We start from the raw sequence: 18,302 nt of genomic DNA on the forward strand, positions 1-18,302 counted from the left end.
CAATCAGAGGACAGCAGATTGGCAAGTCTGTGTTTAACACAGAAGAAAATATGATAGCAACAAAAGAGCAATGAAGGAAATACACACAATAGCAGGAATACTAAGGATTATAATGATAACTGGATAGGAAAACTTTGGCATTTATGTTATTTTTTTACAGGGTGCCTGACTGAAGCTGATTGTCCATGAAGTGTTTTTGTCAGGCTTGCAGGTGAAGATATTCAAAGGCTTGAAAATCTTGTAAATGCTGGAGTCACAGATGTGGTTTGGAGGACAGGACAAAGGAGACAAGTTTCTGCATCCCAGGTTAGCATTTAAAACATTGGATCTACTCAGATACAATCCTAAAAACAGACATTTAGGGACACAATTTCAGGCTTCAAATACCTTAAAATGCTTTTTATTTTCTGAGTTTTCTTATAAAATATAGTCCTGTCTGCAATTAATTTTCAGCATGTGTTTTCCACATTTAGAAATCCCAAATCGATTTCTGTTGAAGACAGGCAAAGTGAAATACTTTCTTCTCCATGAGATACTGTCACAGGCCCAGACAAATGGTTTACCTGAAATATATACTACTGGGTAGGAAGCAAGAGCAGTAAAAGTAACTCAGAAGTGCATTTCCTTGGCCTTCCCTCAGATTTTTCTGCTAGTCTTCAAAGTCATCCTTAATCCCAATGGAAAGTGATGATAGAAATACTATTTTTCTCTGTGCCAAAATTAATCTTCTCTTCAGCCAAAATGGCTTAACCAGATCGCAGAGGTATAACTTATGCTTCTCTGAGCCAGGGTTTCTGATTCTGGCTTTTGGAATGTGTCTGTAGCAATTTCTTCTACATAATGGAACACATTTCTTGCTCAGAAACACTTAAAATAGACAAATAGGGCAACTATTCTAAAGGCTTTGTTTTCAGGTGGAAGTTTTAAACCTGCCTGCTCAACAGTTCTGCCCCCACCCACCAGGATGCACCACACTTGATCACGGTTTTCAGCTTCTCAGATTTTACTGCCAGCTCTGCTTGGACTCACGTTCTAGATGCATTTAACTGAGAAAACAGGCAAAATAGAGAAAGGCTGTAATAAAGATGAACCAAACTAAAGAACTAAGAAGAGAAAATGACCACTATGAATGAATGATCACCAACTGTAATATGGCACTACTATTTACCGAGGGAAGGCAAGAATTTTTACAGCTTAATCTAAGCAAGATGCTGTCCTTTTGTCCCCTCCTAACAAGATCAGGATTGTAATACATGCAAATATGTCTAGTCTTCATGATTATGAAAGAAGCTATTAAAAAAAACACAAAACAAATACCTGAGAAATGGTTTGTCACTGACTGCACCTATAAAATTTGAATTCACCTAAATCACAAAACATGTCTACAGACAAGACCATTTTTCTGAATGGTTCAGGCCAGGTACCTCCTGACTCCATGAACTGATGGATGAATTTCCCTGTCCCAGAAGATAATGCATTGCCATTCAAAGGCACTTTTCTGCTTATTCTAATTCTAATAATTCCTTAATGTGTTACAAAAGTCTTTATACAACATGTGCCTGCTACTAAACCTCATGGTGACAGCAAGACCCCAAGTACTTTCCAGTCAATCCAGTGAGAAGACCTCTCATCTTGGCAGTAGCAGAAAACCTGCAGTGTGTGGCTGAGCAACTGTGACACCATCCAGAAGAAAGAAAGCAGAATTATGCACACTGAAACAAGGCAGCTGCAAAGCTGAGGCTCAGTTCAAAATAAAGACAATTTAATTAAAAAAATTTAATTAAAAAAATTTAGCTCCCTTTATGCCACATAGGGCAAAATCTAGTTGCCTAAACATCTGTAGCTATCTCAGACTGCCCACGATACTCTGCCTGCCTTCCAGCTTCTGCTTAAAAGGCACAGGTGTGCTATCTAAAAATTCTATGCAGACTTCCTGAGTACCTAGAGGATATCTCCATGATGTATCTCATCCTTAGGTGTCCAAGCTCCCAAGAGTCAATAGTTAAGCCAAAAAAGGCCATTGAACAACAGCAGCCGATAGAGTTGCTTTAATTTCCTGTAAAGAGATGGTAATTATGTATCAGATACCTGGCTTTAAGGTGTTTAATAGAGCTCTGTTGGGTTCTGACCATCCCAGAAACATACAATTGTCCTGCAGGTGCCCTGGTATAACTGGGAGCGCTGCACAAAGCCTTGGCTGCTCAGCCTAGGACTTTTACTGACACTAAAGTCCTGTGCATGGGTCATGGACTCAATCTCCAGCTCTGCAACTGGAGCACTGATACCCCATGCACACACATAGTTAGATGGTGTATCATCAATATGTAATAATGCACACAATGCAACAAAGTACAACAACAGACACAGTAAAACAAAAGGACATCCTGATGGAAATAAAAATTGGATTGGATTTGCTTCAGGAAGGGAAATAATTAAGTCTATTTCTTACATAAAAGTTATGGAAATAGAATATTTGAGCATAGCAGATTCATAAAATGATTTTAAAAGTTGTGATGAAAAAAGATAAATACATTTTTCAAATCCAATTAGATAAAATGAACAATAATTTAAGGCTTGTTGCTCTTAAACTTGTAATTGTAAAAAAACAGTTCACTCCAAATTATTTTTCTTGTGCTATCATTAAATATGAATGCCTTTCTAAACCTGTTTCAGAGGATGAATTAACATAACTGTAATAGTCTGAAAGGAGCTTTGACCTAGCATAAAAATATGGTAAAAGACATTTCCCACTTTTTTCACTGAGAAGAAATTAATTTTGAAACTGCTTGAGCTTATGTATTGTTTTATTAACTGGGACTAATTCCCAGTTTATTTCCCTATGTCCTTACTTGACTTACACTCATCATCGTAGAGAAGGAACAAGCAAACGATATCAGAACTTTCATTTTCCTTCTAAAACATATTTCAGGCTATGTCTGGAACAGTTCCCCTCAACTGCTTCTGATGTCAGCAGGTACAATAAACCAAAGCACCTTTGTGAATTCTGGATACGGTTTTGAAACACCACAGTTACATTAATGTAAAATCTCAAATACAAACTGTGTATTTGTACAGTTTTTTTTCTGAATTACAATTAATGTTGCACAGATGTACATCTGCTTATGAGGCAGTACTCTTTCTTGTTTATGTACCTAATTAAATAAACTAAAATGTCAAAATCATACAATTCCCCATCTTCAAAGCAACCTAGAGGCCTAATTCTGCTGACAAAAATGTCTTAATCAGCTGTGAAAATGGGCCATGTGCTTTCCAATCCTGAAGGCACAAAACCCAGTTACCGATGGGTAATTATGTGACTATTAGAAATTACTTTCCTGTTATCGTGGCCTTTCTTTCTACCACTGCCGCTGTTCTGCCCTTGCCATTGTGCATCAGGCAGCTCAAGGGCATGGACAGCACGTGGGTCAGCAACCCTGGCGAGAGGCTGCAAGTCCCAGACCTGCTCAGCCCTGAATTACTGTCGAAGACTGGGGACAGTGGCCATGCTTGGTTACTTTGAGCATCACCCTCTCAGAGACAGTGGGCACCCCTCTCACTTCATGCTAGCTGCAGTCTCAGTTTAGGGAGCTGGAAGCCAGCTTCTTTGCAAGAGGAGAGCATTAAGAAGGAGCTAAACCAATAGAAAGCCTCCAGCAGAACTGGATACCAGCCTGGAGACAGCAAATAGGTGACTAAATGTCCAATATCTGGTCTCAAATGTTGTGCAGTTGCCTGGCCAACTGCTGGCCTCACACCCTTGATCCTGCCAGAAGGAAACTTGTATGGGATTTCAGTCTGTCTAGGGTAGATCTGACCCCATGGCACAAAGCCAGCCCCAAGCACTCTTTTAAGTCCGAGCTTAAACTTTGTTTATTTTCAAAACATAAAAGCATCACATGTACAAGTCTATATTACACTGGTTCAGTACTGGGCTTTGGTACAAGACTACCAAGCATATGTAATTTTTATTTCTTCTGCTGCCAGAAGAAATAGAACTACTGAAGTGAATTTTTTAGGGAACCATGACACCATAGATCCCATTCCCAGGCAACATATCAGCTATGGTACAAGTATAGAGCACATTTAATTAAGTTTATATGAAGATCTCAGCAAGACCGTGCTGGGCAGAGCACTGTAGGATTGTCAGGATTCATGACCTGAGTGGCGCTGGATCCTCATGAGAACTTTTGTAGATATGAGCACATTCACATGGGAGAAAAACAAACAAACAAACATGTAATAAACAGATCTTGTCTAATACTCTGTCCTAAATCACTAAAGAACAGCAAATACCCCTGTTCAGTTTATACTTCCTTCTCTGACATTCTCAACTGAGCATGTGCCCAATTCAGAATGAATCTGTCAAAGAATTAGAAGCAATTTAGTCATTAGCAATCACTAACAAAGTGATTCCCTTCACATACACAATCTTTAATAGTACAACAAATCAGGACATAAATATTTAGTACTGTGTCTTGTATTTAAGCGCAGAACAAAAATATTTTTTTATTTTTTTTTTTGTTCTGAAGGTCATAAGATGGAAGTTAATATTTCATCAACAAAATCACACAAAGATGATGCTGTGGTCAAGTTTTATTTATAAGACAGATTTTTACTGTAGTTAGGACATCTGGACCACAGCTCATCTGCCAAGGATCATATAATCCTCATGTGCTCTTAAAACTCAAGAGAGAAATCAGTTGGTCCAGTAGACTGCCCTGGGGATTATTTCTGACTGTTGAATGAGTCTACTGTAAAATGCAGACATGGCAGGGGAAAGGATCAAGTCAGGACACATTAATTTTTGCTCTACTGGCCATTCTGTGGTGGCAATGAATAGAAGTTGGTACATATATATATTTGGTAAATGTTAAAGAAAAAGCCTTAACTAGCAGTCTTACATATTCTCTTTCTGATAACACAGAGGACAAGCATTTGAGCCACACACAGAAGTAAATAAACAGAAAAACAGAAACTCATGTTTTCTCTATCCAAACCTGTTTGTTAATAATGAGAATGAACTTTATAGAAAAATTGTCTAAGAACTGATCACCTGAGTTTTCATTTCTTATTTTAGCTTAATGTCTCCATTAACATCCAAGTAACACCCTGTATGCCCTGTAAGTGCTTCAGCATATACGAGGTACCTAGAAATTCGAAGTATGCAACTCCAAGAAAATACAGAACTGTATCAGGACAAAGAGCTATGGTTATATCTTTAAAATGTAAGCCAGTTGTGACTACAGGCAAGTATGTCATAGCCTTCTGGCTTACTACCATAGTCTAAAACTAGCACTGGAAAGGCTGATGAAACATGGCTTGCAAGTTTATAGATGTTTAATTTTCACTCACTAAAACTAAAAGTAAAGTATGAACCTAAAGAAAAAAAAAATAAATTGAGAGATGTCAGATATTTTCACTGAAAATTGTACTGTTTTATTCAGTTTGCTGTGGAAGCTGTTTTGATCGCACTTTTAATAAAATTTCTTCACAAACTGCCCTTTCTGACTTGCTCTGCTAACACAGATTTTGATTAGGAAATCAGGAAGGGCACCTGTTTACAGAACTGCAGCTGCTCTGTAGCTTTGGAAGAAGCAGTGACACGTCTGCAGAAAATTAGTTATTATGGAAAACTGTTACTGCTGTCTGTTCTGAAGACCAGAACAGCACAGAGCTGACCAGGTTGAGCTGCACTTCTTCACATAATTAGATCACAGCAAGCATAAGCAGATCAATCTGATACAACCTGCAAGTCCCACTGGAGTTCATGGGTTCTGTTAAATGAGTTAAAGCCAGTCCCAGCTGGCTGGTTGGGTACATGTTCTTCTGAAATCCCATAATCTTTACCCAAGAATTACTTAATTTATTTCTTATGAAACTTGTGCATATTTGCCTGAGCTTCAAAGCATATGGTCTTTAAACGCTTACTCTGTATGTCCAAACAGTCCTATACTTAAGATATGAATATATTAAAATATTAATATACTAGAAGACTTGTTTAGGAAAAAAGCACTAGTTCACCTTAAAAAAAAAATGAACCCCGTACAATTCTTTTATAACTTCAATACCCCTGCAAATAAAATCCAGATGTGTAACACCAACGTTAATACATCTCACTTACACATCAAAAACTGTCAATGAAATTCACCTTCATTGTGCAACATATCCCAGCCTCATCCACTATATTTACAAAAAGATTAACTGATGCATTTGTCTTATTAAGTATCTGGGTTACTGCAATCATGAAAGTTACACAGTCATCAAAAATTCAATATAAAAGTACTGTTTATATAAAGCTACATATGTATATATATATATACACACACAAAGGCATGGAAAGGTGTAAGACTTACCATCACTTGCAGAAAGTGAGTCATTTGCACAGATCAGTGCCAAAATAAACAGCAGATGCTGAAGATCCATACTTCTAACTCTGTAATAACAAAAGACAGTAAGAGAGTTTCTTTATAAGCTAATATTTCTAATACGATACGACATTTAAGCTATTATCTACTTTTATTGAATTTTTGATTGGACTTAAACCAAAAGTACGTTTAGTTTATTGTTTATTGCCTCATAAAGCAATACATAATCTTGCAGTCTTGGACAGATAGTAAATACTGTATTTACAAGAGAAGTAGCTTATGCATCTCTAGTCCAGTAAATACAGAGGGAGGAAAAATCTAGTATTGTCAATTGATAGACTGCATCTGCAAATGACTTTAGAACTTCCAAGAATGCAAACACTAACAATCCTAGCATAAACCAGAAAGCCTTTAAAACTTGCCCAAAAAAGCACACTCCTTGTTTTCCTTAATTCAGTTGTGCCACACACACACCCACACACACACCCACACACACACCCACACACAACACACAGACACACAACACAACACACACACACCACGCACACCACACACACACACACCACACACACACACAACACACACCCCCACACCCTCACACAATCCTGTTTCAAGGCACTACTTTGCCCCTGCCATTATCACCAGCATCTGTTAACAATGGTGAAGGGCAGCAGCTGCTCTGTGCTACACTTGCAGACTGTGCAGACTTCTGCACAAATGTGAGAAACCTTGCTCGCAAAAACCCCATCAGGTGTCCATAGGAAGTATGGGGAAAGCATCATATATTATGACCTGACCATTTATTGCTATGGAGGTTACCAGAGACCTTCAAAACTAAAGCTACAACACACAAGCCAAAATAAGCATGGATGTTGAAAGAAATCAGGCAGCACTTTTTTGTTCTGTGGCACAAACTAGCACAATATGCTGACACCTCACTCAGAGAGGCAGCAGAGAGAATTCCACTTCCACATCTGACTGTAAATTGGCAGGACAGACCTTGATTCTACACTGGACTGTTTCATTTAGAGATCTTCTTCCTTTATCTAACAGGAGATTAAATCACAAGTGTCCAAACAACCAAGCCAACTAATGAGTAAAAATCTCTAAGTAGGTGTTATCAAGTAACAATTTATGCTATCAAATCTGGGTGTCAAAAACTAGTCAGTTTCTTAGTACAGTTATCAAAGTTTGAATTAGGTTAAAGACCATAAAACACAAGAAAGCCAAATATGTAAAGCTATAGTAATGCTGAATTTAAAAATAATACCCTCAGTTTTCTTACACTAAAAGAACAGAATGAATCACACTACAAAAAAACCTGAAACTATTACCAACTCCAAATTTGTCATCCATGCTATTCAGTACAAAACTTGAAAATCAGAAGGTATTTCCTCACATCCTCCTTACACTGCTCAATATTTCTCAGGTTTAAGGCCCAACGTAAGTGGCATTTACTGCTCCAGACTAGCAGAACCTAAGCCAGACCTGCAAAGGCAAGCCAGGAAATGATCCCCACCACATACACATCAGGACAAGGATGGCCAGCAGCACCACCCAGACAAGCTTGGGCCAGCCTGAGTGGGCATGGGACTGCTACATGGAGAGAATGGCTGTAGGGGCACTTTGGACTGGCCAGGCACCAGCAGGACTTTTCTCTGGCCAAGCAGACATGGGGCACTGCAAAGAGTGGGAGAGAGGGAGGGACAGAGGGAGGGAGGAAGAAAGGAATAAAGGGAGAAAACTGCTTTAGTGAGGATTTGGGGCAGTGTGGGAGTGAGACAACTTGAGGAGCAGGACCAGGAGAAGTGACAACTGCAGCTGTTGGAATGCACAGACCTGGGACAAAGGTAATAAAGCAAATCGCAGGCCAACAATCCTCCTAACTCTTAGAAGAGAAGCTACACTGCCACAGTACAAGGTTCATCCAAGATCAGGTACATTTTCAGGTAGTTCAATTGGTTCCCCTGCTTCATCTGTACTCTTGTTAAAAGGATTCTTATTACCTGTTATTTAAATCTACTACAAAAAGGTGCCTCTGTGTTTGTAAAATCCTCTGCTGTTACACAACTTTACCCCATCAGTATCTTCTCCCCTCCAGCTCTTCCACTTTCTCCCTAAAGTTTTATTTTCTCTTTCACAGGCCTGAGCACAATGCCACTTTATTTACAATTCTTCTTCCCCAGTTCCCAGGCATCCTGTGCTGCCTTCCTATTCACACTTTCCTGTTCTCCCAAATCCACTAGCCTCTGCTAATCTTCTAACAACTCTTTTCCAAGGCTTTCTACTTCTTCCTGCCACAAGAGAAGGCCAAACCCTCACAGGGTTGTTTGTTTTTTTTTTTCCTGTGAGAACAAATGATGATCAGAATTCATCATTCAGAGCACACTGTTTCATTTTTCATAACCACACCAAACAAATGTGATGGGACCAGGGTTGGTCCCCATGTGCAGCTGTCACAGCATGACCATCCCCTCCATCCCTGCACACCTGACTGGTGGGCATCTCAGCTTCCTTCTAAGAAGAGTGGTTAGACAGCTGAAGCACCAACCCAGGAGCTTGGAAACACATCACAAGGTCAACAACCACACTGCACTTCAGTAAGGTCTTGCAGTTACTGCAAGAGGAGAACAGTCCTCTTCCAGCATTGCTGTTCCCTCTTGCAGTGGCAGGCTTGTTTACATACCTGCAACACAGTGAACTCCATTAGGAGATTGTTCCAGTTAAAATTATTCCATAAACATTTATTGTAATGAGCCTGTTTGCAGACTGGTTTTATCAGGACTCCCCATAGACACATCTCAGGAGTGTAGCTGGTGCAGCACAGGCATGGGAATGAGCAGTCAGGGTGGAGGGCAGGGCACAGCCACCCTCCAGCAGCAGCTATTACTTGTTTAAGAGCAATTCTGCAAGTATTGGGAAATTTCCTGCTCAGCCAGAGACATTGACTAAAACCACCAGCTCGCCGATATGGGCACAGGATTAAATTGTGTTCCTAAACCTCAGAGACAAACAAAATTTCTGCTTCATCCCTTGCCCTTTTGCTAGTAAAATGCAGTATAGAAACAATTGATGCTTCTTTACTGGACTCTCACAAATCCAGAATCTCAGCAAGACAAAACACTGTCTTGGCACTGCCTAAAACCACATGGGATATCCACAGTTATCCATTTAGACAAGTTGTGAAAAATATCCAACCGCTATACTCCGAACGTCCCCAATATGGACAGGACTGAGCTCAAAAACAGGAACTGCTCTCATTGGAAAATATGGATGCATCATGCTCCACTCTTTGTGCAAGAGCCTCTGTAAAAGGCCAAGTTGTGCTATTTCCTTGAAGCTGCAACCCAGAGCTTTTGGGATAGGGTTTGTACTCAAGGCCTCATGCAGGCACATGGAGCTCTGCATGGGATGTGAAGCACGAGGGACGTGACCTCTGCATGTAGCACAAACACCAAAAGCTTGCCTGGGCTGCAGTCATGATGGCCAGTCCTAGTACTATTTCAGATCAAGTGAGAGCTACACTGCCATGGCTCCAGTCTCATTGGAGAAAATCTAGTGGAAATCAGGAGTCTCCAAATCGTGATACCACTTTTAGTGTTACAGAATAAAAATTCCGAGAGAAGGGTCCTCTGAGTGCCACCTGCATCGCCATCAGACAACTACTGCCCTGCAGAAAGTTCTCAAAGACCTGTTCCATAATGACCCATTCCCCTTCCTCTAAGACACCCTTGTGTGCTTGCTGTCAATAGGAACAGTATTGTCCAGAGGCTGCAGTGTTAACCTCGCAAGAGACAGCTTCTGTGTAGGCATTAGGACAAAACTGACCTTTTACAACCCAGTAGGTATCTACCTCCCAACACCTAACCCTATGTGTCTATGAAAGACAAACTGCACTAATAAAGTGCCTCTTATTCAACAGCTGACAATCCCCTTCAAGTGTCTGTAAAATACACTATTCCAAAGAATAACATTCTATGTCTTACTCAACTCCAGAAGTTTATAAGAATGAACAGAGTTAAAATCAGGAAAAAAAAAAAAAATACAGCAGCTGACTGTCCTCAAGCCAGCTGAAACTTGACCACAGAAACATTTGGCTAGAGGTCAGCTCAGGCTAATTACTTCAGTACAGAAAGGGAGCCAGGAGTTATAAAAAGGATAAAAAAAAATCTTGGCCCTTTTCTATAGCAATGTTGGAGTAAGGTCAGTCATAAGTGAATTTAAACACAACATCTCTACAGTGGGATGTGAACAGTCAGCATAAACAGGCAAAACTGGGCTAAGAAGCTCCCTGAGAAAAGAAAGTTTAGTCACAGCAGACTGAGTTGTTTGCACCTACTTTGATCAGGTAAAAAATTTAACTCTCAAAAAACACTAACACTCAAAAAAACCACCCAGGAGTCTTGCTTATAAAAAAAAACTTGTTTGAAGTGGGATCTTGACCTTTACATTGTTTCTAAACCTGAAAGGACCAGAAGGAAGGAGAAGGACAAAGACACTGAACTGCACCTATTATGGCACTTCTGCTTTTGCCATCACCTTTAACTCAGAATACTCCATACATGTGAGTTTTTCCACAGTAACCTCCTTCAGTTCAGCATTGTTTGCTACAGCAGCATCTCTGCAGCTAGTACAAAACAAAGGGTAGCCTCTCTGCTGCAAATCAAACCACAAAATTACTGAGTGAAGGATTAATCTGAAGAGTTTTCTGTACACTGTAGTTTCATCACTCTATTAGATCACAAAGAGGCAAGAGCACAAGAGCATGCTATGCATGTGAATATACACCAGCAGTTCCACCACCAAATGAGAACAAGTGCTGAGAAGGGAATATAACTCCAGGCTCTCCAGGTCTGTTCCTGAATCTTCTTTATTGCAACTACCAAATACATGTGCAGAAATTTTCTGGGTGAAAGGCCTTTATTTTTCACAGTGTAGACATTTCTTAAAAGTTATTTCAGGGCATGACCAGTGACACCAAGATGTAATCTTTCTGTGCTTGCCTAAAAACATTCACATCACTTTGGCTGATCATGCATAGCTGAAATCACTTTGCTGTGTACCCTCATTCCCAAGTGCCAACAGGATGGAGTCATGCTGCAACTGAAATTCGTTTTAGCCCTTCCGATCAACACAATCTAAAACTGCAATGGACTTACAGCCTTCTTCCCTTGCTTGCTGATATTACAGCTTGATTAAGTCATCAGCAGCCCTTGGACGAGTGCCTGTTTTCATAGAGCCCTAGTCAGGGCTCTGTACTCAGACACAGTAAGAAACAGAAATAACAAATTGTCTGAGCCGATATGAGTAACACGCCATTCACCTATTGTGTACTGTTATCCTGCATATAAAGAGAAAAGGAATGATACCACAGAAGCAGAAGTTACATACTCCAAATTAAAAAAAAAACAACCAACTAAAAACCTCATAAAGGGCACATTTCACTTAAAAAAAAAAAAAAGTCAAAACCTAAATAACAAAAGAAACATGAAGTTGCACTTGCTATGCATGAGGACTTTGAGGACTATGAAAAAGTACACTATAAGTACATGCTAAACCTATGGAACAGAGGCAACTTTATATTATTAATTAGGTCTTTATGTCAACTAAACAATGAATACTGATTACAAGTGCTAAAATGTTAAAATTGCAAATGGAATCTATTGAATTAATTGTTCACTTTGGGTTGAAGAAAATTTTTTTTCCCACATCATTTTTAGTTTTGAAATAGAGAGTATATGAAATTTCAAGACCCAGTTTATCCCTCTCTCTATTGTAAGAGATACCTTTAGTGCTTTTAGTTGGTTTCTTTTTCCTATGGATTAATGTGTCTGTTAGTTACTCTGATGTAAACTGGTAATAGGCCAAATGATTATCAGTTCTGTGATGTGATCAAGGAGCCCTTCAGTGAATCCACTTCTGGACATTGCTCTGGGCTTGTACTGAAAGCTCTTGAAAGTCATTCTCCAAAAATGTGGCTAAGAAGTCTAAGGATGGATGTGGCACATGATGTGTCACTTCTTTATTTACAGGAAAATGTGCTGTACTTTGACAGCAGTAACCCAATGGACTAGGTACACAGAAGGAGGATTTCAGCTCTAAGACTAGTAAACACTCCATCAGAAAACTATGCCTAAAAGAGGGTTGCAGTTACAGTCTTAAGTTTCTATTACACAGATAGAAAAATTTGAACTTGGAAAAAACTTAATTGCTCTGTTTGCCTTTCAGCCCCCAAAACAGATCAAAGTAGTGAAATAGATGCATCTCAGATGAAAGTGCAAACATTTAGCTGCATAACATGCACATGAGAATTGCTGAGCAGATACTGAGCTTTACATATAGTTGTATCACTAAAGAAGATTCAGGCCTATTTATGAGAATGATAATTATTTCAGGCTAGAAACACTTTCTCAACTATAGTACTAATTCTTCCAAGGCTTCTCTGTGGTTTTGTTTGGGTTTTTTGCTTGTTTGTTTTTATTTTTTTATTTTTAGTTATTATTAGTATTTAGATAGCAGTCATCCAAAAGACAAAATTCTGCTCTTTGCTTTGTTATTTGTACAATGAATTGCAAATAAAAGTGCTAGAATTTATTTATATAAGCAAATGTATATCCCAGTCTGTTTGAAAAAATATAATCCATCCATTTAATGTCCAATATCATGTCAAGAAAGCAAAGAGAAATATCTAAGTCTGTATCTAGAACACCCTAGTAATCTGTACTAAAAAAATGTTGTTTTACTCAAAAAGCCTTCACTGAGATAATTACTCACACTTTACATAAAGAGATTAAATTCTATTTCCAGATCTGTAAAAAAATTTTGTGCACGTGTGAATAAAACTCCAAACCATAAAGCAAAAGCTCTTCAGGAGCTTGCCAGCACTGAAGTTTAAATCCTGTCAGGACTACAGCCATGTGGATCCAATGCAGCAAAGCAGTAAAAAACATCTGATTCCAAGTAGGCAAGATTATATATTTAACACGAGAATGTGGCTAAGTAATTCTCCTAGCACTGTGAGAGCTTAGCACCTCACAGAAATTAGGAAAAAATAATGAAGCACAGGAATCACAGTGCAAAGCAACCAGTGTGACACCACTGGGACTTCAGGCTGGAACATGAGGGGAAACAAACAGGATTAATTTTATGCTTGATAATAAATAACCATTTTATATGTGCAGGATCATCACTATGCAGTGGGTCAGTTCCACTGTTCAGTCAGCATTGTCTCTGCAAGCTTTCTCCTGTGTACCAGTACCTGCATTATCGAATTAAAAAACATATTACCTGGTACTTGGGCAAAATATAGTCAGTTAGGTTGCAGCACACATCATAAATAAATCCACACCTGATCTCTTGGAGCTTTTCCGAAGCATAAAAACTCTGCTCCCTCTGATTTTCCTAAATTGCTCTTTGAAGTCTGTAAGGCAGGTTTGAGCAAAATGTAATTGGAAGAAATTGAAGATGCTTTCTTCAAAAATGCTTGGCTATAACCCAATTCTGTTTCACTGGAGAGCACCAGGAGTTTCATAATTTTGGAACAGTTTGGTAATAGCCAGTCATTTTGCTCAAAGAGCAATTTCAGGAAATCAGATGAAGCAGGTTTTAATTTTAAATAGTATTTACATAAAAAACCCCCATTTCTTCCAGGAAAAAAACATCTTCAAGAAGTTGTAAAATCTAAGTTCAAGGCCTGGTATTTACCCGAGACTAATGAAATTACTTAACAGTTCATTACCATTGGAGAAATTAATTATATGGTTTAATCGCACGCTAAATCATTTGTGCGCTCCTAATCAGATTAAAGACTACATAACAGAGCCTGTATGGCATTTAGGAAGTCTTTAACTTAAATAGCACGGTAAGTGAAAGCTAGTAAATGACAGACAAAGCATTTCTGAGTACATTTCTGGATGGCCACTCAGGACCCCAAGCACTCACGTATTTACTATCAGCTGGTCTGCAGGAAAAGAGCAATCTTCTTGACAGAAGGCTTAACAGTAATCAGTGCATTTTAGTTTAGTGAAGTTTTGCATATCCTGTAGCTCATGTAAGTTTAAGATATGGCATATATTAATTTATCTTGAATCTGTAATGTGCAGACTGAAGCCAACTTTGAATTTCAGTTAAACTGACAGAGTTAGTACATGGGCACACCTATACAGTGCAACTGTTTTTCACAATAACTGCAAGCAAAATGATCTGTTTAAGAAGTTCTTTGTTAATAAGAAGCCGTACTATTTGCTTTACATGTGTCCTAAGATCATACCAGCACTGTTACCCCCCCTATTTGCTGCTGTCTTCGTGCTTTAAGTCTACACAAATCTGAATATATAAATGGTGGGCACCTACCAAAAACCAGCTTACTGTATTTAACAACTGCTTAAACCACTTCATAGAGACACATAGAGAGATTTTGAGCTACATCTTTAATTGCAAAAATCAGCATAAAGTTAAAAGAAGTACTGAATGAAACTAGCAAGTGGAGATCACTCTGTATTTTTAAATGCAGTGTTGCCAAAATAAGTTTTCATGAGGAAAGGAATAACTTGTGAAGAAAAGCTGATGTCTGTTCAAACCTTTCATAAAATTCTTTAAAAGTCTCTTAACTTCTGCCTCCACTTGCACTGGTAAGACCTGGAATACAAAATACCTGACTTTTAAATTTAAAGCATGTTTTGACGAAGCATCTCGCATACAGAGAAAGACTATTTACATTTACTGAAGTGGCTTAAAAATATGTGAGCATTTTTAGATACCAACCAAACAGAATCACTAAAATCTTTATAATGAAACAATCACTTCTGATAAACATTTTTATGATACAGCTGTTGATGACACCTTTTAGGCCAAGAGCTGTAGGAGGAATGCTGCGAATTTTTAATCAGAGATTTTTTCAAGGCTAGAGTGTCTAGTATTTCCAAATATAGGGAGACTAAGTTATTTTCCTGACAGAATTTACTGAAAGCCAATCTAATGTACAAATGTTTTTTCATGGGCTCCAAGTAACTTCTTCCAGTTCATGTCCTGTAACATACCATGGTATTATTTTAGCTGTTTCAGTTACCACAGAAGGAGCTAAACTGAGAATTCTTCCCAGGGAAGCGCTGGAAGTGGGGCCTTGTGTCCATATGTTTGCATGCACTTTACACACATATGCACACAGTTATATTGGTGTTTTGATGAAACCTGAAGGTGTACCTCTCTCTCTCTCTCTATTATATTTATATATAATGAATATTTATATATGAGAGGGGGAGATTCCATCCTGTGAGGCAGATGATCATGGGTTAGAAGACAAAGGACCTGATGAGCAAGAAATGTGGGAAGGCTAACAGCTTATTTTCCTGTGTGGAGAGGTAGAAGGGTATGTGACATGGGATCCAGAAAAGCTTTGAAATGTGACTGATTATTAAGGAAGTGGAGACAAGTTTGGATTGCTCATTGGGCAATGAAGCCAGCCTGCCTTTAAGGGGAATAATCCAAAGAGACATGCCTGGTAATCTCTAGAGTTAATGACCTACTGAACAGTTTCTAGTTTAGAGAGTTTACCTCCTAGAAAAACTGGGTGGGCACCTGCAGCTACCATAGCACTACAATGATGACTTTGTCTACAACAGAGATAAAGAGAAATCCCAGGCTGTAGTTAGAAATGTGAATTGGAAACTGACAGAGCTTTGTCCTGATGCCCATCATTTCCCGTAAGAAAACTTTACCAATGAAGAAATTAAGAAGTATCTGTAAAATAAGCCATAGAAACAACCATATAAAAGTTAATTTGACAGATCTATTTCTAAAGAGGTATTTTAATGATGCCAGATAATATTTTCCATCAGCAAATCCTGCAGCAGTCTGCAGCAGGAGACAATGACAATTACCCATTTAACAGACAGAGAAAGGGACATACTGGGAAGCGGAACAGCTTGCCTGCACTTACACTGCAGCAGAGTAAAGCATGGACTGCAACCCCCCTTACTTAACACAGAATTATTACAGTCTGTGGATACACTGCCCACCATCTCAACAACACAAAATAAAGCTGCAGCAAATTAAAAAAATCCCAAACCCAAAACTAAACCCAAACTCAACAAACTGACCGTTTGCATTAAGACAGGAAGGACTGCAATTAAGAGGAATAGAAGTTCATCTGAAACACTCAAGAAACTAGAAAAACCTTCTTAATAAGTGTACTTCTTAGTAAGTATATAGTTCTTCCACAAACAATAGGAATGAACTGTGCTCTTTAGCTGTGGAAACACCACTGTAGTGGATGTAAGCCTATCATACCACATATACCACTTTTCAAATATAAGAGACAAAAGCAATCATAGTTCAGCACTGCAACATTTGATTTTAGACATCACACACAAAGACACAAACTTTGTATTCATCAGCTTAAAATGGGATACTATTCAACAAACAGGTGCTACAAACAACAGAGCTGCCCAGTGCAGAGCTGGCTGGCTGATGGAGTGATTTTATGACTTCCTTCTCTGCAGGAACTCCATCACAATACCAACTCATTAAAAAAGTGAAACTTGGAGCACATTCAACTGTTCATTAAAACCGAGTAGCGCATTCGCGTTTTTTCATTGCTGTTATTTTACACAGGACCGTGAGGAAATAGATATTTACAGATAAAATTCACAAGGTACCAGAGGCTCGGGCCTTGACCCACAACCACCCTAAGTATTTCTCAGACACAAACCCACTCTGTGCTGTCTATCACAAATATAAATCCCATACCAAGCTAGATCTCAGACATAGGATTCAAAAAAAGGAGCAGACCAAAGGGTAGGGCATTGGAGGGAGTTTTGGAAATCCCTGCTGGGGGTTCTTCTCATCTAGCACATTACCCATCTCCTCTGAAGTTTAACCAGCAGGCTTGCCTCAGTACGTATTTTTATACTGAAGCAGGGATCAAGGCTGCTTGCACAGATGCCTGTCAGCAAAAGCATTAGGAATTGGCTCTCTCCCTTTAATCAGGACACCACTAACCACCCTCACATCACTCAGCCCTGGGCTGTGAATGGCAGTCTCACCCACATTGCCATGTGGACACTGTCAGCATGGAAAGGAAGAGCTGGACTGTTCCTTTATGTAGTTCTTGTACTGAATAAATTTAATATCACAGAAAGCTGTATTTCTGGAGAGATCAAATGCTTCCGTCTTAAGAAAGACTTTTAAAAAATGTAATATAAAAAATACATATACATTTTATACATAAAAATCTTTTATCTTTTTTTTAGGATGTCATTAGCAGTGATACCATCTACTCCTAAAATATGTATGACACTTACCAATCACACCAATCTTGTGAAAGCAGCCATGTTCACATAAGCATTATGAGACTGACTGCTCTTAGGTTCAACACAAATTGTACCGAAATATTCAATAAACCACTTCCTCATAGCATATATTTTTCCCAGTTATTATTAAAACTTTGAAATATCACAGCAGACAGAGTTTTGAATTGCCCTGATGCATAAATCAGTACTTATTTTCAGTTCCCTTGTTGCATACAAGTTTTTCTTCAGTAATCACACTTGATAGCAGGTGACTAGATTAATCTACTTAAAAGGAAAAAAACCAAACCAGTCACACTTAGATACAAAAGGTTTAAATTCTCCTCTGGTAACACCATGTCAGCATCGCATCAAATATGACAAGCACTGTGCAAGCAACAGCATTTCCTAAGGATTGGGATCTTTTGCTCCCTTCTGAGAGTTTGTAATTATTGGCCTTTATTTACAAACAGGAAACTGAAACACAGCAAGGTTACAGAGGGTGACAGAATCCGAATGAGTCTGTGGTGGAGCTCAGAAGCAAGGCCAGACCCAATGTCCAAGCTGTGTCCCTCCAGTGCTAGGCTGCTCGGAGAGGAAACAGGAATGGGCAGTTTAGCTATGGATCAAATGGCTCCCTGGGCACGGAAAG

General features: G+C 38.9%; 1 protein-coding gene across 4 annotated transcripts in view; it reads right to left on the reverse strand.

Moving 5' to 3' along the window:
- The window catches only part of GHR (growth hormone receptor), a 119,584-nt gene that overhangs the window by 57,982 nt on the left and 43,300 nt on the right, over positions 1 to 18,302 (reverse strand). For 3 of the 4 annotated variants that reach the window (XM_086867048.1, XM_086867049.1, XM_086867050.1), the window contains one exon: positions 6,354 to 6,433. In XM_086867048.1, the coding sequence (XP_086723174.1) occupies positions 6,354 to 6,423 (70 nt within the window). In that variant the 5' untranslated portion in view covers positions 6,424 to 6,433. Of the gene's footprint in view, positions 1 to 6,353; positions 6,434 to 14,306; positions 14,553 to 18,302 lie in introns of those variants that run through there. The other variant, XM_023944585.2, reaches the window with a different exon arrangement.

Source organism: Cyanistes caeruleus, chromosome Z (assembly GCF_971803275.1).
Source record: "Cyanistes caeruleus chromosome Z, bCyaCae1.hap1.1, whole genome shotgun sequence".
Classification (NCBI taxonomy): Eukaryota; Metazoa; Chordata; class Aves; order Passeriformes; family Paridae; genus Cyanistes; species Cyanistes caeruleus.